This window comes from Polypterus senegalus, chromosome 1, assembly GCF_016835505.1.
Source record: "Polypterus senegalus isolate Bchr_013 chromosome 1, ASM1683550v1, whole genome shotgun sequence".
Classification (NCBI taxonomy): domain Eukaryota; kingdom Metazoa; phylum Chordata; class Cladistia; order Polypteriformes; family Polypteridae; genus Polypterus; species Polypterus senegalus.
The window spans coordinates 326055815-326080072 of record NC_053154.1 but is presented as its reverse complement, the minus strand read 5'-3'; the positions used below and the strand labels follow the sequence as shown (position 1 = coordinate 326080072).

At 37.9% G+C, this 24258-nt stretch overlaps 1 protein-coding gene across 6 annotated transcripts in view; it reads right to left on the bottom strand.

Annotated features, from left to right (window-relative positions):
• LOC120516032 (sorbin and SH3 domain-containing protein 1) overlaps positions 1 to 24258 on the bottom strand; it is a 164083-nt gene that overhangs the window by 125673 nt on the left and 14152 nt on the right. For all 6 annotated transcript variants that reach the window (XM_039737462.1, XM_039737472.1, XM_039737479.1 and 3 more), the window contains exons 2-4: positions 17419 to 17474; positions 4839 to 4910; positions 550 to 645 (exon numbers count right to left, since the gene is read on the bottom strand). In XM_039737462.1, the coding sequence (XP_039593396.1) occupies positions 550 to 645; positions 4839 to 4910; positions 17419 to 17474 (224 nt within the window). The remainder of the gene's footprint in view (positions 1 to 549; positions 646 to 4838; positions 4911 to 17418; positions 17475 to 24258) is intronic.

Below are 24258 nucleotides of genomic sequence, written 5' to 3'. Positions count from 1 at the left end.
TTTATTCTTTTCAATGCTTCTGTTTCAGAACAATATTGAAATGTAAGATATTTTGAGTCTTCCAAAATTCAAATGGATTTCTTCTGCAGGTGACTAAGCTTCCTGTTAATTACCTGCAGATTTTTTTGCATGAGTGAAATAAAGAAAATGAATCACTCAGCCGTGAGATATAGTCTACACTGAACTCTGAAAACGGCTGCCAAAAAAAAAAAAAATCAAATGTATGCTCACCTCCTTAAATGTCAGATTCTGCAGGGACACAAGTCCCACAAAGCAAGTATCTAGTGATACACGAATATGTGAAAAGTACAAAAAAAGTTTTAAAACAGGCAGATGAGACACAGAAGAAAAAAATGATAAGAAAATTTTACTATGCATCCCCCACCACAGATAAGCATGCTAAAGTTTTCAAATATTCAGAGAAAGGCAGACAACCCAACTTCAGCCCCAACACTCCTGCCACCTTCCATATTTCTACTAGTTTAACACAGCTGTCCCACTAGTGATGAAGTAAAGGCATGATGGGTGAGTGGCTTAGAAGAGGGGTACCTGTCACCAGCATTAGGGCAGGAGAACTTTTCACTCTCTTCACTGGGGTTATTTTTACTGCAGAGACAGATCGTGTACGAGCAGGGTAGTCAGCCGCTGCAAACAAAAAAAGGGTAAAGTGTGGCAAGAGTAGAGTGCAAAGGGAGGAAGTACTGTGGAATTCCCAGGGTTAAAGGGCTCAGGTAAGGAGACAGAGAAAGAGGGAGAGAAAGCAGATTAGGGGAGAGACAACAAACACAGACACTCATCACAGAAACACAAAGTGCTGTCAGGGAACTCACACAACATTTACCTTAAAAAAATAAATACAAACCTGTTACACTGTATGAGCAAATAACTAGCATGTTACATGTCTCAACTGAGTGCACACTAATATTACTGATGGAATCTTTATTAACTCAGAATTCAGAAAGAATCATGCTTTGCACCTACTTTCTGATCAGTCAAAGTGCCACAATCATCACAAGTTTTCCAAAAAAGGCTTAATAACAATATCAAGAATATAGTGAAACACTATATAGTGAAACACACACGACACAACATAAATGTTGAGCATAGAAGCACTAAGAACGAGAAGGGCTGATAGGAAACTAACTGACGACTTTGGAAAACTTTAGGAAATCTGAAGATATGCACACAAAATGTGAATCTAGGCAATAGTGCCCACACTTTAGTTATATTCCATTCTGCTTTGTTTTTTAAAAAAGCTGTTTGAAGGTACTGTAACACTTTTGGTCCCTTTGCTTAGTGGCTTTCCTTGCCTGGCACAGTTGTTAATAAAATACTTGTGGCTGTCGATTGAATAAGTATTCAGTGTGAACCTAACAAAACTCCTCTTATTCTTATTATGCTGCTTTTATTGAAGTACGGCACACAATTTCTTGATTCATACACAGAATGAACACACTGTTCCTTGCTTTCTGTCTCTGGTTTCTGCAGTAAAGATAGAGCAGGGTCATCTGCTGAAGCTCCAGCTCTTCCATCTTGTCTTATTTTTGAGAGGAGGTGAAAATGAAGAGTAAGGGCAATGAACTAGACACTAGCATCAAAATCATTTGTGAAAAGATGACTTGTTTAAATTAATGTACTGTACTGCCAAAGGTGGAAACAGGCCTCAGTAACAGCCAGATTAAGCTTTAAGAAAACAAATTGTATGAAGTGTATAAGTCAAAGTGTTCCTTTGGAATCAAAAGATGTCCACCATTTCTGTATATAAACATCCCACGTTGGGTGAGCAGATGTCCTCTATTTTGCATTGACAGCAAAATGTTTTCTTAATAAACCATTTAAGCTATTGTAGTATTATTTTGGATGAGTCTGATAAACTTTTACAAGTGTTGCATATTTTTATGTGATTAATCTGTCATCTGTAATCTTTCTTTCATTTGCTGCATGGCATTCTAACCGCATATGTGTTTAAAATAATAAGATATACTTGTTATGATATTATATCCAACAACTCCTGCCTACTGAATAACTGATACACATGCAAGAACTAGTCATTGTTTATTTCTAGGAGTTGTCACACAAAGTACTATACATCAGTCTTAAGACTGGTGTCTAAACTCAACTATTTCCTAGTTTGGACATTTATAATTTATCAATTTACCACATTGTGCACATTGCAACAGGTTTTATATATTTTTCACTTTACACACACCCTTGATTAATATAATTCAGTGTAATATACAATGTCCTCCATTATGTTTGGGACAAAGACACATTTCTGCTTGGTTTATATGGAACAATTTCCATCACAGGTGTTTTGTGATTACTCTGTTGGGTGTAATTGCTTTATTAATGCAGCAATATACTTTGGTTTGTTAATATCCGTTGGAGTCTATAGTTGCCATTGTTCAACATGAGGACAATAGCTGTGTCCCAGTCGATGACAAAACAATCGTCTTGATGGTAAAGAAAATGTCCCAAATGCCTGTCTGACAGATCAGAAACAGTCTTCAGTAGGCAGATGTGAGTGTGTGTCAGACACGACTATTAGTAGAAAACTTTATGAACAGAAGTACAGAGGCCACACTGCAAGACCAATAGTTAGCCACAAAAACAGGATGGCCAAATCACCGTTTGAGAAAAACGACTTTAACAAGCCTGCAGTGTTCTGCAGAAAAAAAAAAAAAAAAATTTTGATGGTGATCTGCGCCACCACCACCTAATCAAAGCACCGTGATGTCCCTACATTGATGGAATAAAGACCAGAAGTTCACATGACCGTCATCATCAAGTTCTTCCATGAGAACCCTGAATACAATGAGGACTGATTTAGGTCATTTATGTTAGGTAGAATGCCTAGAGGGGGCTGGGTGGTCTCGTGGCCTTGGAACCCTTACAGATTTTATTTTTTTCTCCAGCCGTCTGGGGGTTTTTTTTTGTTTCTTCTGTCCTCCCTGGCCATCAGACCTTACTTTTATTCTATGTTAATTAGTGTTCTCTAATTTTAATTATTTATTTTGTCTTTTTTCTCTTTCTTCATCATGTAAAGCACTTTGAGCTACATTGTTTGTATGAAAATGTACTATAGAAATAAATGTTGTTGTTGTTGTCTTTGGGACAAGCCCCCAAAACAAGCAAGACATGAAGATGACTGCATTAGAAGTTTAGCAAACATCACCAGAGAAAATCCTTAGCACCTGATGATGTCTATAAATCACAGACTTAATGTGGTCATTGCATGCAAGGGCTATGCAAAACAAAGTACTAAATAACACTGCTTTAATGTACCTGCCATTGCCATGTCACACAAATTATGGCTCCCTGAAACAGGGGAACCATGTACAGAAAGTGCTGTCATTTCTACATAGTGAGAGAGAAATGTAGGCTAATACCCTTAAATGCAAGTCTGTAATGTACACTTTAATCATGTCTGAATTGTTTGATTTGTAATATTTAAACTGCAGAGCAGAGGGGTAAATCAAGGACAAATGTGTCTATGTCCCAAACATTATGGAGGGCACCATATTTAACTGACATGGTAATCACCTATCACATTAGCCCTATCCAAAACTAAAGTCTAACGAAGCTCTGAAATATGTCAACAAACACTGTCAAGATAACTTGCTGTAACAGAGTAGGTATTCTTATGAAATATGGCTTCAAAAAAATGCAGTGTAAAATGTAGCCCTCAGATGCAGAATGGCCAGCCCATAGCTGACTATTAATTTTTTCTTTTGTAAATTACAATGCAGCTATCAGTGATACAACTGAATAGCTTGATTTTAAGTCTGTGGCCAGTGGATGGCATCTCATGGGTAGTCCTGGTCCCTTTTTTTATTGTCATTGTTGATCTGATATGCACACACTGATAACTTTCCTGTATAATATGAGGACCTTATTCTAATTCTGTGAATTTTTTTGTATGTGAAAGATATAGGTGAATGTTGTAATATCAGTATTATACCATAGAAATATAAAAAGACAAAAAAATGTTACAGATTTGGCAAACAACAGAGCACGCCCTCCTGATACTCGCACAACAAGCAGCAAACACCTTGCCATAGCCCAACCCTACCCCCACTGCTGATTCTCAGAAAATCATACATTCTATGCTTTTCTTGAACTTGAATTTAATTATGTATGTACACATTAAAACTAAAGCAACCTCACAATTAAGTATTTTTACAATGATTTCTGCTCATTCCCACTAATGGAATTATAAAATGTGAGAAAGTGACCCTCGATAACATTTTAATTTATTCCCAGCAAGGGTAAACTGTTCATAGCTTTGCTGTACCCTTTACATGCTGAGTGCTGCAGGTGGCTTCTGTGTTCCTGTCTTGTAGTCATTTGTCTGTCACTCAAACCAAAGCTACAGCAGCTTCTTCTTGTATCTGATAGTTTTCACATCTGCTGCTGATGGAATATAGTTTTGTAACTGCGCTTCATTCTAAAACCCTGTAAGAGTCTAATGGTGTGAAGTGCTTCAGAGGACAACAATAATAGATATGCACATCCATATATACACCATACTCTACTTAAAACCCATTTTTTTCTAACCAGTTTAAAAAAATTCTGCTAAAGGAAACAGTTAATTTAAAACATATACCTTTCCAAGAAACACCAGAAAACTGGCATTTATCAAGTATCTTTAACCACCTACATTGTCATCTATACTCCACAACAGAATAGACTAATGAGTGGGGGCGTTTATCTGCCCTCCACTCAGCAGAGTAAGCAAATTCAACACTCTTTTTCAGATCATTCTGTAACCTATAAGTGTAAGTTTATCAATTTCCATAAGTCAGGATTTAATATCAAAAATCATGAAAACAACTTACCCCTGTCCTGCTCTTTGCTAATGGTAGTAGATACGCCATTTATGATGGATGAAGACACGGAGGCTTCATGCTCTGAAAGATAAGTAAAGCTTGGTTAAGAGTAGTTTGCTTGATTACAGTGAGAGGAAACACAACGCACAATGGAATAATGATCTCATTGCCTTGCTGACCATGGGGGCTCATGGCTCATTTCCTTCTGTGCCTTTTTAATTAAAAACAGAAATGTCTGTTGCAAGACAATAACCTAAAAGACGTAATATTTTGTCATATGCAAACATTACTATGTACAGCTTTTTTTTAACTTAATTTTGAATCATGCATGTTACATAGGAGTTTAAGCAGCACACTGAAGATTTTTTTTTCTTACAGAGGTTTAAAGATTTTGTGGCTCCCCTGTCACAAATCATCGGTTAAAATTTTTGGCTCTGAAGATATCATTATAGAAGGTATTTCACCTTTATAAAAAGGCCCACACAAAGATTACATAATATTAATGTTCTTGCTGGACAATAACTAAAAAACAATGCACCAATGCAAAAATGGAAACCCACACAGCAATTATGTAAATAGTTTAACAATACACATTTTACAGACTTTGGTTTGAATCTCTGTTCTTGGGTAACAGTTTAGTTTGCCTTCCACAATGAGAAGGATTATTTACAAATGAACATTCAAAAAGATTGCAAATCATTCCAGGAAATGACCATGCAAAATTTACCCAAAACTGAGACTGCAATGCTACCCATATTCACAAAGAACCAAAAGACCACATATATCCAGGGATCCAGAGACCACTATGAACACTGAACTGTGACCTCCAAAGGTCATGCAAAAAGATAATTACCCCTCAGGGATTAATATAGTATATCAAATCAAAAATCAAAACATCAAACATGGTAAATTTTTACAGTTCATGACTATCCCTTTAGAAAAAAAGCCTTAGTGTGGTTTTCATGGATGACTTAAAGGAAAAAGAACTAAAAAACAAAGCCTGCTGTATGTCAATGAGGCTTTTACTGAACAGGCCACAAGACATTTGTCTGAACTTTGGAGCATACAAAGGTCTAGAGGTTTGGCTGTTATGCACAATGCAATGTTTTGCAAAAATAAAACAGCTGAATCACACAAACCTCTTACCAACTGTCAAACATGGTGGTGATAATTTAGGATTGCTTTACTGCTGAAGGAGATGACAGCCTTGTAGTCATCGTCTCATGGAGTCTAGCATGAGCTGCTCTACATCAGAGTATTTCAGAGGAAAATATAAAGCCATCAGTTTGACAGCTTAAGCTTGACTGAAATTTGACCATGAAACATGATAATGATCTTAACCTGTGATGAGTGAACTCCACTAAATTTGCTTTTCCTTGAGTTCAATGAAATCATGGAAATGTTTGCAAACTTTGGGGAACTCTGCAAAATGCATTGAAGTCAATGGGTAGGAATGAACTAAACTAGTTTTGAGTGGATTATAACGGTGCAACAGCCTTATAATTGTCCCTGGGCACTATGGACAATTTTGCTAACTATGTTTAACTAGTTATTGGGGCCAAATATCTGATCTGAGCTGTAAAGTAGCAGGACTAACCCCTGTGCCACCATGTCTCAATGAAAAAAATACACAGATAGAACAAATATAGCAAACAATATGCAACAAACAGCCATGAACAAGCAAAAGTAAACAGAATACAGGTCATTGTGCTCACAGACTTTCCATCATGGCACACACATTGACCATGCAACAATGCAGCAGTGTGGGATTGACTTGCTCCATTGATAGAAGTTGCAGCTCCAGGCACAGAACGTCTCGGTACACGTACAACTTGGTTCACGACCAAAAAGTCTGCCAAACTTTTGCCTCGGTTCACGACCACACACTCGGTATACGAACAAGCCGGTTTCCCTTTCGGTTTGTGTGCGCCGATGATTTCCGCACGTGTTGCATTGTTCTCGGTCAGACATGCCTGCCTGCCTGCCTGCCTGCCTGCACGTGCGTGCCTGCCTTTCTGCGTGTGCCTCCTGCCTGCACGTGCGTGCCGATTACTGTATTTAAGCACGTGTTAAGCCGTTCCCTGTTCATTGTTTTCAGTCAGACGTGCGTACTTTACCTGTGATATCTTTGCGCTCTATATTTCGTGGGCTTTTGCAGTTAACCATGGCTTCTAAGCAAGTGAAGAGTGGTGAGAAGAAAGTTTTGAAGAAAACTGAAATCGAAGTGAAGAAAGAAATTATTGAAATGTTTGAGCATGGCGTTCGTGTTACTGATCTTGCCGCTGAGTACAAGAAGTCAAAATCTACGATTTTGACTATTCTAAAGCAGAAAGAATCTATTAAAGCAGCTGATGTTGCAAAAGGCGTTACAGCATTAACCAGGCAGAGGCCTCAAGTGCTAAAAGAAGTGGAAAAACTATTGCTAGTGTGGCTGAACGAGAAGCAACTTGCAGGGGATAGCGTAAGTGAGGCGATGTTATGCGAAAAAGCCAGGAAGATTCATGGAGATTTGCTGCAAAACTATCCTTCTACGAGTGCCGGAAGTGAGGAATTTAAAGCCAGTAGAGGATGGTTTGAAAAGTTTCGCAAAAGAAGTGGCATTCATAGTGTGGTAAGGCATGGAGAGGCTGCTAGTTCCGACGATGAAGCCGCGAAAGAATTTGTGAAAATTTTCACAAAATTAGTGGAGGACGAAGGCTGGATCCCGCAACAAGTCTTCAACTGTGACGAGACCGGATTGTTCTGGAAGAGGATGCCGAAGAGGACCTACATTACCCAGGAAGAGAAGGCTATGCCAACCAATGAAGGACAGGTTAACTGTTTTGCTGTGTGCTAACGCTAGTGGTGACATAAAAATCAAGCCGCTACTCGTTTACCAATTTGAGAACCCTCGTGCTTTCAAACAGCACAATGTAAATAAAGCTAGACTGCCTGTGATGTGGAGGGCAAACACGAAAGCGTGGGTCACAAGAACCTTGTTTTTGGAATGGCTGCACGAGGCTTTCACTCCCGCCGTGAAGCGATATCTCGAAGAGAATAACCTGCCTAAAAAAATGCCTTCTTCTAATGGACAATGCACCAGCAAACCCTCCAAATTTGGTTGACGATATGGTCAAGGAGTACGAATTTATTAAGGTCGTGTTCCTCCCCCCAACACGACTCCTCTTCTGCAGCCCATGGACCAGCAGGTTATTTCAAATTTCAAGAACCTGTACACCAAAGGACTATTCACCAGGTGTTTTAATGTGACCGAGGAGACGTCTTTGACTCTGAAAGAGTTCTGGAAGAACCATTTTAATATCGTTTATTGCATCGGCCTCATTGATAAAGCCTGGGAAGACATCACACACCACACATTGATCTTGGCCTGGAAGAAACTTTGGCCTGAATGCGTTCCTGAACAGGTTTTAGAAAGCTTTGAGCCTCCTGTAGTGGATGAGATTGTGTCCATGGGCAAGAGCATGGGTCTTGAAGTGGACAATGAGGACATCGAGGAGCTGGTCCTGGATCACAAGGAGGAGCTGACGACGGAGGAACTCGCTGCACTCCAGCAGGAGCAGCTTAGGTTGCTCACCGAGGAGCAGTCCTCTGGGGAAAAAGAGGAAAGGACGGTTATAAAAAGTGATGCGATAAAAGCCATCATGGAAAAATGGAACGAGTGCCAGGATTTTTTTAAAAAGAACCACCCTGACAAAGCGGTTACAAATAGAGTGATAAACATGATGAACGACAATGTCGTCTTGCATTTCCGAAAAATTTTAATGCGTAGGAAAAGGCAAGTCACATTAGACTGCTATTTTACTAAGTCTGATCCACCAGCTAAACAGCTAAAAACACCAGAAACCCAAGAAATCACAACAGAGAAAACGCCTGAAAGAAAACATCCCTCCATTGCGGAGCCGGACTCTCCCTCAAAACTGTAACCTCCTCTCCACCCATTTCCTCCTCACTTTATGCCAGAACTCGACTCATGCAAGGTTAGTTTTCTTGGTGGTTTATACAGTAGTTTTTGTATTACGGATTTTTCAAAAGTTAATTTTTCAGTTCGTAGTGTGATTTGTTGCAGTGTTACTTGTCTCTTTTTTCAAATGTTCGTTTTTTTCCTGTGCTTAAAACTTATTAAAAAAATTGTTTACATGGAGGAAGTCATCGTGTGATTTGTTGCAATGTTACTTTTCTCTTTTTTTCAAATGTTCCTTTTTTTCCCTGTGCTTAAAACTCATTTTATAAAAAGTGTTTACAGTGATCGGAATGTAAGGCTAAAATAGCATGATCTTGTTACTTTTTTGGTTGCTTGTGGTTGGTTTTTAAATAAATTCGGATTTGTTCTAATGTTCCTTTTTTTCCCCTGTGCTTAAAACTCATTTTATAAAAAGTTTTTACAGCGATCGGAATGTAAGGCTAAAATAGCGTGATCTTGTTACTTTTTTGGTTGCTTGCGGTTGGTTTTTAAATACACTTCGGATTTGCTCTGATGTTCCTTTTTTTTCCCGCTCTGCTTAAAACTCATTTTAAAAAAAGTGCTGCACACGGGGTGGGGGTGTGTGTGTGTGTGTGTTACAGAGAGATTAGAGAGCACGTGCAAACAAGTGCAGAGAGAGAGAGAGCGAACACGTGCTGCTGACAGGGAGGGGAAGGGGGTGGTGGTGGTGGTGTGTGTGTGTGTGTGTGCTACAGAGAGAGAGAGAGAGAGCACTAGCCTGCTCGTGTAGCTGAGCAGGGAGCCTGGGTGTTTTGTGTCAGTGTTATTCAATGTTTTTACATTAGTTTATTATTACACTGTGGATTCTATGGTGTAATTAACTATATTTGTGCTTAATCTTTACATATATTTACATACAGTTCATACGGTCTGGATTTATTTATGTATTTACATACAATCCTATGGGGGGAAACTGCTTCGGTTCACGACCAACTCAGGTTCCACTGTATTGTGTATTTTAGTATTCTGCCTTGAAGCCGAGTCCTACCAACAAAAAATTTTGTTATGTGTATGCATAATGACAATCAAGAATTCTATCTATCTAACATACACATATTTACATGTTGTTAAATAAACAGCACAAAAAAAAGAAAGCACAATTTGTGTTGATTGTCACCAGAGACTGGATTTATGTCAATTTTAAACTTAGTAAGAAGTAATTAATTATGACCTAAAATGTAAAACCAAACAATTAAAAGAGGGGAATTACATTTTTATGTCTCTGAATCTCTGTAGCTTTTTTTTCTTTTTAACTTTTACGTGATGTTTTTTATGTTTAACAGAGTATTTCTGTGTTTAACTGAATACTACTGTTTGATTTATTTTAATTGAGCTATATTTGTAAAGCGGTATAGTGCTGTGGGCTTATAAACAGAAAATCACTATGTAAGAATTAGCTGAAATTAATGGAAGGGCAATGTCACATTTTTAAAGTAATACTGACTTCTGTGCTAGACCCATTGGTAAGATTTATACTGCTAAATTCAGGACAGCTGTAAGGAATACTTAATTACTACTTCTGAAAGAGCACAAAGGTGTATTCATCAAAAAGATTTCTGCAATGTTATATGATATGGGAAAGAATGCAAGAAACCGGACAATCTCATATTCAGGCTATGTACTGTATGTGGGAGAAAAAGTCCCGTGTCTACTCATGTGGTGACAATGTCACTGCCAGCAAATGATGAGACACAATCTTATTTAATCATTGACTTGCTTATTTTACAGAGCACCGCTCACATGAACTAAAAATGGCAGAACAGGCAAGCACTAAAAAAATCTCTGGTTATTAATAATCATATTAAGCAACTTAATATTAGAAACATTGCTACCATTCAGATTCATCTGTCATTTATTTTAATTGAGTTTGTTACTGTCAATTTACGATGTACAATATACTACACATTATTTAAAAATGCTTTTTTTTAACAAAATAGTAAATAAATACAGTTACCTCATGCTAGAGTTGAACTCTAACTTACAGAGTACAAGATAATTATTTAAACCACTTTGCTCTTTAATAACTGTCGTGTTAATGCTCTTGTTGAAAGACAGAACCTGAACAAGTTGATATCCCCTATCATCACTGCTCTTTGCAATTGCCACTGAGCTACTGGCTGTTTACTTTCAAAGTGCATCACAGGTAATATGGGTTTTTAGAGGACTTGAACAGAAAATATCACTATATGCAGATGATATGGCACTGTATATAACTGACGCACAAAATTCTGTGCTAGCAGTCCTACAAGCACTAGAAGATTTTCAAAAGATATCTGGACTCAAAAAATCAATTTAAATATAAGTGTGTTTTTTCCGGTGACCTCTCTTGCACACAATATTTTAGAACGGACATCTTCCCATTTATCATAGCAGATCAGTTTCAATATCTAGGGGTAAATATCACAAGTAAACACAAAGCTCTTATTCAACAAAATTTTGCTCTCTGCATGGAAAAAATCAAACGAAAGATGTGAATAGATGGATCACCCTCCACTTCACATTAGCAGGGAGAATCAACACTGTTAAGATGAACATCCTTCCCAAGCTTCTTTTTCTATTTCAAACCATCCCCATATACATTAAAAAAATCTATTTTTAAGAAATTAGATTCAAACATAACTTCATTTATTTGGAATTGGAACATCCATTTACCCAAAGGGCAGCTCTATGATGACCTAAAGCAGAAGGGGGTATGGCACTACCTAACTTTCAATTTTATTACTGGGCGGCAAATATACAGGCCATAAAGACTTGGACATCAACACAAATTGATGAGCATACACAAGCCTGGTCTACAATGGAATTAAAATCTTGCAGTACTTCTTTACATTCCCTACATGGTCGGCCCAGCACATCACAACAACAACATCATTTATTTCTATAGCACGTTTTCATACAAATGATGTAGCTCAAAGTGCTTTACAAGATAAAGAAAGAAAAAAGAAAAAATATAAGAATAAAATTAGGCAATACTAATTAACAAAGAGAAAAGTATGGTCCGATGGCCAGGGAGGACAGAAAAAACAAAAACAAAAAAACTCCAGTCAGCTGGAGAAAGAAACAAAATCTGCAGGGGTTCAGAGGCCACAAGACCGCCCAGCCCCCACTATGCATTCTACCCAACATAAATGATCCCAATCAGATCTCATGGTTTTCAGGCTTCACGCGGAAGAATTAGACGACGATGGCCATGTGGACATCTGGCCTTAAATCCATCAATGTAGGGACTACATGGTGCCCTGCTTAGTTGGTGGTGCAGATCAATCCAGAGTGTCTTATTGGTAGACATTTTATTGATTATATACCTTTAATAGAAAAAAAAAAACAGACTCCAACTTATACCTGTGCAGTGTCCTGTTCAAAAACAAAATTACTACTGTCCTGGCTGTGACGTTGGATTGTGTCTTTCATCATGCTTTAAGATTTACCACACAAAGGACTCATTTTGAGATTATATACTGTTTTGGCATCGTTAGTTGCATTATTATTACTGTTATAATTATTTGTTATTATTGTTCATTTCATATTGTTATTTTTATTCATCATTACTATTATTAATATAAATATAATTTTTCATGCCAAAAAAAATGCAACTCGTTTTTCATGTTTTTTTGTTTTTTTTTTAATAAAATGCAACATTGAGGAGGTTAAAAAATTTAGAGACTTGAGCAATTAAGGTTCAAATTTAACTTCTCATCAACATAATTTTTCTGCTTCTTCGAAGGCTACAAACTTTGCTAAATGGAACATGCCCGATTTTCCTCATCTTCCACTTATTTCTATTCCAGAAGAAATATTGATCAGTTTTGAAGACTCAGACAGCATCTCCATAAATTATACACACATTTTAAAGTCCCTTCTTTTAAAAAATGCCAGGGCACAATGGGGAAATAATCTTTCACTTAATATTTCTTAAAAGGAGTGAAAGGTAGCCATGCATACAATATACTGTACTCTAGCTCCATATGCACAAAGCACTTAATTATTCAACTTAAAATCTTTTGTGAAGCACATTTATCTCAATTAAAACTATCCAAAATGTTTCCAGGGCAAGATTCAACCTGTGAACTTTGCAATCTAGCTCCAGCCTCACTGGACTACGTGTTTTGGGTGTGCACAAAAATTAACATTGCTTTGGACAAAAATCATTGAATGTCTATCATATAGCATTGGTGTCACAATCACTCCTAATCCATTAAACAGCTGTATTTGGCGGACTTACAAATGGACTTAAAGTGGAGAAGGTCACACAAATCATAATTGCCTTTACATCACTACTAGCACGTAGACTTATCTTGCTCAGCTGGAAGAATCCCACCCCACCACTTTTAAGTCAATAACTGATGTTTTCCAATTTCAAATAGTATGTGACATCAAATTCTCACTCAGAGGAGCTGTTCAAAACTTTTTAAAAATATGCTAGGATTTCATGAATACTGTAACATTTTTGAAAAAGCTTCTATAATGGGGAAAAGAGTATTCTTGCTTTCTTGCTGCTTCAATGATTTGCTTTGTTAGCTGTCTCTCCTCTTTTTCTTTTGGGTGTGGGTTGAATTTTGGTTTTCTTAAGTTTGATTTGATTATATGGATTATTATTTCCTTTTATTTTAAATCAATAAAAAACAAAGAAACTGAACAAGTCAAATTCATAGTGATGTTTGTGAAGAAACTAGATTATAGTAATCATTTTAAATGCAACACTGTATACACATATGCAGTATTTAGATCCTTATAGATATTCATTTCTTGAGATTGGCAATTCCATATTATTGGCCTTAGTGTGTGTGTGTTTGCCCTGCAATGGGCTGGCACCTTGCACAGGTGTTGTTCCTGCCTTGCATTACTTTCTTGCTTGGAAGGGCTACAGCTGTCCCACATCCTTGCACAAGAAAAGTTCGTTTAAAAGATGGATGGATACATTTCCTTTCAAGAGGTTTCTAAAAAGTATGCGAGCAAGTGTTCAAGTAAAAGTGTAAAACATTATAACTTTTTATAGAAGTATAAAAACTCAAAATAATCAGAAGTAGGAATGTGTACAAAGAAGCTTTAAACATTTGGCAGATTTGAGTTTGAAAACCATTTAGAAAAAAAAGGTTAGTATCTAAGCCCCTGCCCTTCTTACCCTTAACTCCAATCACAATGTGCATTAGAGAGAAAACAAAATCTTAACATAGCCTCCTTGACAAATTGCAGGACCATTATACAAATCAAATTAGCCCAGCTGAATAAAACCAAGTATAACTGTAAAATGGAAGCAGCACTTTAGGCAAACAGTGAGCAAAGTAGAGAGAAAGCTCACTTTAGTAAGACTGAGATACTGGAGTGTTTAGTATAGGTGTTCACACTAAGAAAAGAAGTGTCAGAACTTTCTCAAATTCAGGATACAGTATTATCCTCAAGTAATATGGTGCTCAAAGCACTTTACCATTACAATTACAAAAGTTACAAATCACATAAAGATATTTGATTAATTCAAACACCAAGTAACACAAAGCATTTCCAACTAATTACCATGAATGAATGGATCCTAACTAACTCTTTCCATTAATATTATTTTGAGCTATGACCAGTTGACAATGGTGGTGAGAAAAAAAAAAACTCCAGTCAGCAGCAACCATACAGAAAACAAACCTCTGGAGGTTCACAGTCAGATATAACAGACAAAGTCAGACACAATCTAGAGACATCAATCACCTGGCTGCCCATCCCTTCCCGAGTATTCTGCAGTAAAGACTATGCTGGGCCATCTAATATGTCAATTTTTTTCCATACTCATATTCCAAGGCTTTCAGTATCATAAAGGCAGGAAAACATCTCAGAGCTAATGCACACAACAAGATACAGAGAAGACAAACATCATGGAAAGAGTGGAGTTCAGACCACTTAAATGGGAAACAGAAATCATAAGTAGTGGTATTTTAAGAGTGACATTAGACTTTAATAGTAACATTGAACTGATTTATAAACTTCTAGAAGGGGGCAAATAGGAAGCCACCTTTTGGAAACAGGAATGGGGCAGTTATTTCTATTGTTGTGTACTTATATCTTTTGTTTTTCTCCCTCCCCTTGGTGATTGTTCAGTAATCTAAACAGTTGTGACTGACTTGTGAAAGATCAATTCTGTCACAGCATGCTGGCATCACCTGACAACCACAGATTCCCCTCTCCCACAGAAACAGATGTGTATTTTGAGACTGTGATGCGTATTAAAGATAAAAATAACCATGACATCATGTTTGTTGTGGGAGTATATCATGCTAAAGGCCGGGGTGGGTGGGCGGAATAGATTGTAATTTCCAAACAAGCACAGGCTCTAAGCACAACAAGAAGAAATGTTAAAAATGCTTTCCTTTCCTGGGACTTGTCAGTGAAGCCTGGGAAAAAAAAATAATCTATAAAGAGACTATGACAAAGGGCTACAGAGTGACAAATACTGCAAGCAGCTGGCACTGCAGAGATTAGCACCTGCTGGCCATAAAAATCTCCGGCAGCAGTGCCTATCTCACCCACACCCCCTCCCCCTTCATAGAAATGGTGTGGAGGGAAGTCATTTATCCAGGACTGGAAACATCTGACAGCCTGATAATGACAGCTCAGTTAAGCCCTCTTCAAATTGTTTGGCCCACTTGTCACATACCAGCCTGAGCAAAAGAAGTGAAGCCTGAGTATCTGGGCTTTTTCTAAGGAAGGGCAAATGCAGTGTCAAAAAATAAAACAAACAGCAATCATGTTACAAAGAGCAGCCTGAGTTGGAGGAGCATCTCTGTGCCTCAGAACCCAAACATCAAGGCTAATCTCTTTGTAAACAGTACTGATATAACTTAAAATGGGCCAATGCAAAATCAAAAAGACATCTTCCTAAAAGTGAAAGTGCTTATTTTGGATTGCATCATATGCAATGGCAAAAGTTCTGTAAAGACTCTGTTACTGTGCATAGAATGCCATTAACTACACCATGATTACTTTGTATATCCTTGTAGAGCACACTGAGAAAAAAAATACCAAAAAAGGCTTTTGTCCCTGGTAGAACTTGGGTTAATGGTGTTGGGGCAGACTGGTGCAGGCTTATGAAAACCCGAGGGTCTATCTAAAAAAAAAGACCTGATTTGTTGGGTTGGCACAAACATGCTATGCAAAAAGGGACAATGCAGGATCTTCTTCCTGAGGAGAATCAGTCCTCTAATGTGTCTAATTTGTGAGAAACGTCTAGAGGTGTTGTAAAAGCCAATGTACCATTCTATGGACTATGATGGGAGAAACACCATCAGAAACTGTCACCCAAGTAGGCAGGACCTCGACAAACACTTGTCTTCCTGTTTCACATCACTGAAAACCCCACATTCCACCCCAATACATTATTGCTTCTGCTAGGAGGATGGCAGTTGTAGGCTGACATAATATAGCCATAAGTAACAATGGAAGGTGTATTCACATTATTTCTTGAAAGCACAGGGCAAGCAAAGAGACAGTAGTTGGGCTTGAATCACTGTACTATCAGAGTTCATTGATTGAATAGGGAATATAATTAATGGCAAGTCAGAGGTGTAGTCTGTATTAAATGCTTTAGAAGGAGCTGGCATACAAAAGATTATAAAATTGTATGTATTAAATGCTTTAGAAGGAGCTGACATACAAAAGATTATAACATTGTTTGTGGTCAGCATGAAAGGTGCTGTACAAAACCAACTGCTTTGTATGTAATTACTCCTTGAATATCAGGAGTTGGAAGCACTGTAAAACAAAATGAAAGAATTTGCTTTAAACAGACTGACTCAAGTTGATGCTTTCTGAGTGTCAGGTGATTCATGAATGGCAAAAAGGGCATGAGGTACGGTGTGTCCAGCACAAGGTGACTTGTCATCCATTTATTGTTTCCCACACCTAAAATGTGAGATGTTCCTCTCTGTATATTCTGGCCTCTCAGAGAAACTGATCAGAAAGCAAACACACAGCACAAAGATTTACAAGAATATACTGCTCCAGACACATTAAATCACAAATGACTTCCAGATGACTTCCAGATGGGATTAAAGTAGAGAAGGACAAGCAAACTGCAATTGTCTTTACTATTAGCACATAGACTTATTTTGCTATATTGGAAGAATCCTAGCCCACCTCTTTTAAGTTAGTGGGTATATGATGTTATATACTACTTGAAATTGGGAAAAAAATTCATTTACAGGATCTGTTCAAAACTTTTTTTAAAACCTGGCAGGATCTAATCAATAACATTTTAGAATAAGCATTTATACTGGGGAAAAGGATACTCTTTTAAGGTTTTACTCTAGCTGTTGGCCATCCTGCCTTTTTCATGGGTGTGGGTTGAATTGAATTTTGTTTTGTTAAATTTGACTTGCTTTTATGGAATGTTTCTTGCTTTTAATAATTTTTTAAATAAATTCAATAAAAAGTACAAAAAAAAAAAATCATAAATGAAGATCTGTTCACCTAATGAGGTGAAACCATGGCAGGCTGACTGGTGACTTATCCAGACTTCTGTGGCATTATGTTTGGCCCTTTACCTGTCTGCATCTGGCTCCTGGCCCTTTTTATGTTTCTCTTTATAAATGAAAACTGACACAATTATAGACAAAGCAACACACCCACCTGTACTCATTGTGAAGGTAGAGCTTCTTTTCTGCACTTCAATTTTTTGGTCCTCCCTGCAAGAAAGAATCAAAATATTACTTTATATGAGTATGCAAAAAGGTCACAGGGAAGAGCAGCAGAAGTTAAACAACAGGACAGAAGACATGGTTAACTGGTTGTGCCTTAGGAAGCCATATTTATTCTTAACTTTGGATCTGGTACATGGGTTCACTCTAACGTTAAGGTTATTAGGGGTGGGAATTTCCAGGAAAACCAAGATACAAACTATGTGCATATTTCCTCAAATTAAATAGCATGGAGTTACAGCCAGTGATTTGCAAGCACCTTGTGGGGGAATTTCAGTAAAATGTTTGACCAGGGAACTGATAAGAATGAAGAAACTCAGCCAAAGTGAGTTTGGCATTCCAAACTTTAACCATTGTATTAAGGGACTTGCACAGGATGCACCAGTGTTACTGGCAGCATAAACAAGAAGTGGCACTCTAATTGTAATATAAAAATAAAACTAAGGAATTGCATACTATATGTAAAATGTGTTGGGATATCATGCACCTTCAGAGGAGTGATATAGAGAATGTGATTGCTTAGCTTCAGGCGAGAGTTCCATGCCAACTTTGTAATGCGTTTTTATTTTTTTTAGTGATAGTTACTTCTATGAATGACTATATAAAAATTTTCTTAAAAACAAATTCAACTTATGTACATTATTGCCAAAGTAGTTATAATGTTAGTAACAACAGAAAATATTAAGATGATAAATTTTCCAGTTGTACATCTTCTCTGAATTACATGGGAGACTGCTTCATTTAAGGCACTACATCAGGTCTGCTGCTCAAATTCTTAAGTGTGAAATCATGTCCTACATACAAACAGCGTAATGTCATTTTTAGTTCACTTCAAACCAGGTACAGTAGACCCCCGCAAAGTCATGGTTCAGAGTTCGCGGCCTCAGTCATTTGCGGATTTTTCCTTAGAACCTAACTAATAATTGTTAGTGGAAACTGCAAATATCCTCCGCAATTTTTATGGCTTTTTTCGTGGCAATACTATACTGTAGAGAGAACCGCGGCTTGGAATGGTGAAAGTATCCAATAGAATTTGAAAAAGCAACTCCCAGCAGTCCCTGCAGTGGATCTGATTGGTCTTCTGCTGACGGTGCTGGGGCTGTTGATGTCAAAGGGTGTCAGCGCGGCTTTTAACAAGGGGGCCGGTGAACAAAAGCAAAAAGAAAAGTTTTTGTAATTTGTGTTTCAAGTTCCTGTCTGTCTGCCTTCTGTTGGGTTACCTGTACTTATTCATTTTGTTCTGGATTGTTTCGTGCATCTGGATTGTCTGCCATCTGTCTTTGTACATGAGGACTGTAAGTGGATTCATGGCCATCCTGCAAAGAAAGGAGCACTCCTGAACCCATCCACCTGTCTTCACCATTTCAGGAACTACCGGTAGGACTATCTTTATATTCCCATTCAACATGCGGATTTCTGGACTATCTATTTTCATCATTACATTTCATCTCTTGCCGTTTTTCATGAACTTTTTCATGATTTACAGTGTGTGTTTTGTTATATTTAATGTGTAATCGCTGTAGGGGGAACAGGGGTGGTATTGTTGTTTTCTTATTTCACTTGTTTTCATTACATTCTTTACTTGCTGTTTGATTACTGGTTTGCTCTGTTTTTGTCTCCGTTTGTGAGTGCATGCTGGTCGGGTCAAGGCTGGGTATGTCCCGAGAATCTCCACCATAAAAATAAATAAATCACTGTCTCCTCGACGGTTGAATCTTAGCGGCACCAGACCGCTACAGCATTATTCATTTCTCCTTGCTGCTGATTGACTGTGATACATCTCCAGCTGAGTGTTCTTGTGTTTTCCGTTTACTTAAAAGCCTGAACAGCACCTGTCTTTTTTGGCTGATTGCTTTGTTTCTCTCTCCTCCCCCAGACATTCTTTGCCTCTGTTGGAGATTGTGCTCCCCTATCATGTTTTTCTATTGTTTAATCGATAACTTAACTGCATACTGAGCTAGTTTTACTTCTGCAAAAGACATGTTCGTTTGAATTTTTTAAATAAAGTTCCTGTCTCTACAATCTCCTGTGTTTCTGTGACCCAAGCGTGATACCCTGCAGGACTGCAGCCGCACTAAGACTAGCCTGCCAGCGTCAGCGCTTACCACTGTGTGCTTGTGTGCAACCAGTTCAAGCGCAGTTGGCTCAGTAATTTACATCCATGGCATCAGTTGCACTTTGTACATATTGTTCCAGTAGTTTTTTTAAATAGTTTTTACAGTTTATTAGCAGTGTGTAAAATGATCAGTGTTGCAGTAATTGTGATGATCTTTGCATGGAAAAAAAAGTGATCCATTAAAATCTCACTTTTTCTTGGTTAATTGTTACGTTTACTTAAAGTGCAGCAAAAAAAAGGTATTTGGGATACATCCAGGATGCATTAACCCCCAAGTATGTGGCAGTTTAAGGGTTAAACCACAAGATTCCGCCGAAACGAGCTGCACCGTCTAAGGCTTCTGGCAATAAAAATGCGCTTGCAAGAATTACAATACATATAGCGGTAACATCTGTATTTTACATTCTAGCACTGTGGGAGACAAAACAGTACAGTATACAGGTTTACCGTTACATTCTTTATTTTTAGGTAATGTATTAAGCTGAGTTTCAAATTAAAGTGTTTTGGGGGCATATTTAGGGTTTAAATTATGAAAATAGGCATTTTTTTAACAACATCCAATATTCACGGTTTTTCACAATTCGCGGGTGCTCTAGGAATGTAACCCCATGAATTTTGGGGGTGTACTGTATTACAAATGCAAATGGGAGAAAAACAAAAAACAGGCAGAAGAAGCTCACTGGATGACAGAAAGTAAGTTTGTTGGCTCAGCTCCCAGTTTGCAACTATAAAGAAAAAATGTATGGCAAAAACTTAGGAGTGAATCTTACAAAACCAAAGGGGCTTCATTTGCTTATCTCTACATTCATCTCGGTTAAACTAAAATGTGCCATATTTAGACACAATAATTTTAAACCATTCAGCATTGTATTTTAATAAAATGCCCAGAAATGTGAATTCAGGAAACAGTGTGGTCCCCTAGTGACTAAGAAAAAAGACGGTAAAGAATGATCCTGCTGGCTTATATCCCACAACTGTTCCACTGTTGGGTGTCATTTTTGTGTGCTCTAAACGTACAAACAACTGTACTGTACTGTACCTATAAAACACTTTGAAATAACGTTGTGTGTGGATACTGAATAGATAAAATATAATCTGAAGTTTTACCAACCATGCAGACTCCTAGACGTTTCACTGCCTTATCACATCCATCCATGCATTCATTTTGTATGCATGTAATCGAATTGAAAGTTGTGGGGGCCACAGCAGCATTAACAACAAGCTAGGAACCATCCTTTGACAGGACACTTACAGGGCCAATTTAGCATGAGTCTAAACCTTATGCAGATATTAGAAGAGTATGCATACTCCACCTAGTCAGTCTGAATCTTGGGCTGGAACTGAAGCACAGGATTCTTTAGGTGTGAGAAATACTAAACACATGTCAATGTATTATCTTTAATAGATTAAGAATTAATTAAACCATGTATTATTTTTACAATAAATTGTTAAAATTTTCTCATGCTGTAAGGCATCTAGTTGATTTCATTTCCAATGCTCAACTTTTATGCTACATTATTCTTGCAGGCAGTATTGCCTTCTTGTGGTGAAGGACGTTAAAAATCATGCAAAAAAATCACTTGTGTGAAGATCAAGACTGCAGGTTGAATTTTCAACCAATAAGTTACCCATCATACATGTAATTACTGATCTTTTAGGGAAAAGCATTCATGAAAACATATAAGAATTTCCTGTTTGGGACAGCTTAATGGTAAAAATGCATCCAGTATGGCACAATAATTCCACTTTTTTATTAGATTACATAATCTCGAATCCTTACCAGGTGGCAAACTGTAAGGATGACTTATGCAAAACCCACGAGTAATGTAGGGGGCTATTTTAAAATATTTATTTATTTATTTTTTGATGTTGGTTGGAGACACAATGAGAAACTACTGATAACCAAAAACAGCCATAATTTGGGTCACGCTCCCCTTCACTAAGTGAGTGACAAGAATTTTATGTTTCTAAGGACCTGAGGAAACAGCATACTTCTCCTACACTGCTGGACAAGGAAAGCTGAGCAGCTACTCTGCTATGGTTTTGTGAAAGCTAAGGACATTTTTTTGTAATTATTTTATAGCACTAGTCAGCATAACTTGCATCAGATCATTGGAATCTTGTCCAGCATCACCAACAAACACATTAATACAAGTTTGAATATAATATAATGTGAGCCTCATGGTAGTCACCCACTACTGAGGAAAATACTTTAGCCATGAACTGTCTAAATTGAAACAGCAACATGTCCGGTTTAGAATCACATGATTTAAATTGTGAAAAAACAACCCAGAATAACAAAGAATTAGCAAGCAAACCACAAACATTGCATGATCTGAACAAAGGTCCCTGAAGCTGTGTGGTTGCACTGTCACCTTCTGTGGTGTCAGGCTTTTGCTGGACACTGCAAGGCTGGCAAGTAATTAAAACAGAACTCAGAAATGTTTTTTTTATCTATTACTTACCCCATGTTGATATAGCAATGGTTGAGAAAGAAAGTTAAGCTCATTTTTAAATGGAAGATACCCTCCTGCTGGTCATGAGAGGATTTACTAGAAGTAGTTAATTTAACAATAATTTTTGATACTGTTTGTTGCTTTTTTTTGGTGTTGGTCTTCACAGAAGCCTATTGTGTAAAAATATTTGTGATCGCCTTCTCCATAAAAACATAATATCAAAAATTTATTTGGCCATTACTACAATTGACTTTAAGATGTGTAACAAATGAAAAATATATAATTTTTGGGTGGAGTATTCCTTTAAAATAAAGGCATCTTCCCCAAGCAACTTTTTCCAGGTAGGTGTGCACCTATGTTTGCTTCCATTCCAAGAAATAAAAAAAAGTAAAAGCACAAGTTCTTCATTGACTTTTTCAAATTTAGCCCTTTCATACAGACAAAACACCCCTCATTATGTTATGACAGCAGCAGGTGAATAGTAAATGGTGTTTTGGAATAAACCTCATGATTTTTCTCCTTTCTTTTGTGGGACATTCAAATATAAATCAAAAAGCATCTACAGTACTGTAATAGAAACGTCTGTCTATGTATCAACTTGGCTCCTAATGGACTGTCAGTCAGTCATCATCCAACCTGCTATATCCTAACACAGGGTCACAGGGGTCTGCTGGAGTCAATCCCAGTCAACACAGGGTGCAAGGCAGGAAGAAATCCCAGGCAGGGCGCCAGCCCACCGCAAGACACACACACACCCACACACCAAGTACACAATAGGTACAATTTAGGGTCGCCAATGCACCTAACGTATATGTCTTTGGACTGTAGGAGGAAACCGGAACACACAGAGGAAACCCATGCAGACACGGGGAGAACATGCAAAAACTACACAAGGGAGGACCTGGGAAGCGAACCCAGGTCTCCTTACTGCAAAGCAGCAGCACTACCACTGCGCCACCATGCCACCCATTGTTTGAAAGTTGAGATGTGAAATAAAATATTGCCCACTAAGCTATGAAAATGGTTTGACTTTTCAGCAACATCATTGACTTATAGGGCTCCCTAATTAAACCCTAGACAACAGTAAATGCTTGAGTGTCCTTGTTAGATTTAACTCCATCATGTCTGGTAGTGATTGTACACTTCATATACTGTACCCCACAAAGAGATTAGGCAAGGATCTAAACAGGACTGCTATAACTTTATACATTAGATTTCTTCATCTATTTTTAATCTTTTATTGAATTATAGTAAAAACATATAACATCCAGGTGGCACGGAGGTTGCGCTGCTGCCTCGCAGTTAGGAGACCCGGGTTCACTTTCCGGGTCCTCCCTGCGTGGATTTTGCATGTTCTCCCCGTGTCTGCATGGATTTCCTCCCACAGTCCAAAGACATGCAGGTTAGGTGCACTGGCTATCCTAAATTGTCCCTAGTGTGTGCTGGGTGTGTGCGCGCCCTGCCTGGGGTTTGTTTCCCGCCTTGTGCCCTGTGTTGGCTGGGATTGGCTCCAGCAGACCCCCGTGACCCTGTAGTTAGGATATAGCGGGTTGGATAATGGATGGATGAATGGACATATAACATCCATAACATCAAATCAAAGTTTAACAAAACTAAATTCAAATCATCTCCCCTCCCCAAAACCATGAGAAAGAGAGAAAAGCCAACAGGTACAGTAAAACAGTTGAGAGAAGTAAACTTTATATAATAATTATTTTAGAATCTTAGCAGACAGCTTTCTGAATTACCCCCACTGTACTGTGCTGTACATTTCTATGTATTTAACTTTTGAGGGCTCCTGTTACTCTTTACCTAAACAAGTGGAAGATGTTAATTTGTAAGCAGTGTCATGACAAAACATTTTGAGACAAACATGTGTATTCTCATCTGTCCCTAAATGGCATGGAAAACTCACTGATAATCTGTACTTATTGGTCCAAGAAGGGATTCTCAGGAGAAACGGAGATAAGTGGGCCCTTTGACCTTTGAATCCAACAAGCTAAGCTTTCAAGCTTTTAAGGAAATGGAATGCTGGAAATTTGATGACTTTTTCCCTGAGGTGCATTGTGATTTTTACCACACCAAAGCATGAATGCATCTCCTCATACCAAATTTAAACTTTACTTGTTACGGTGGATAGGTTAAAAGATGCTACAGCAATGTATTATCTTCCTGAGCCTCCTGCATTGTGATAAAACAA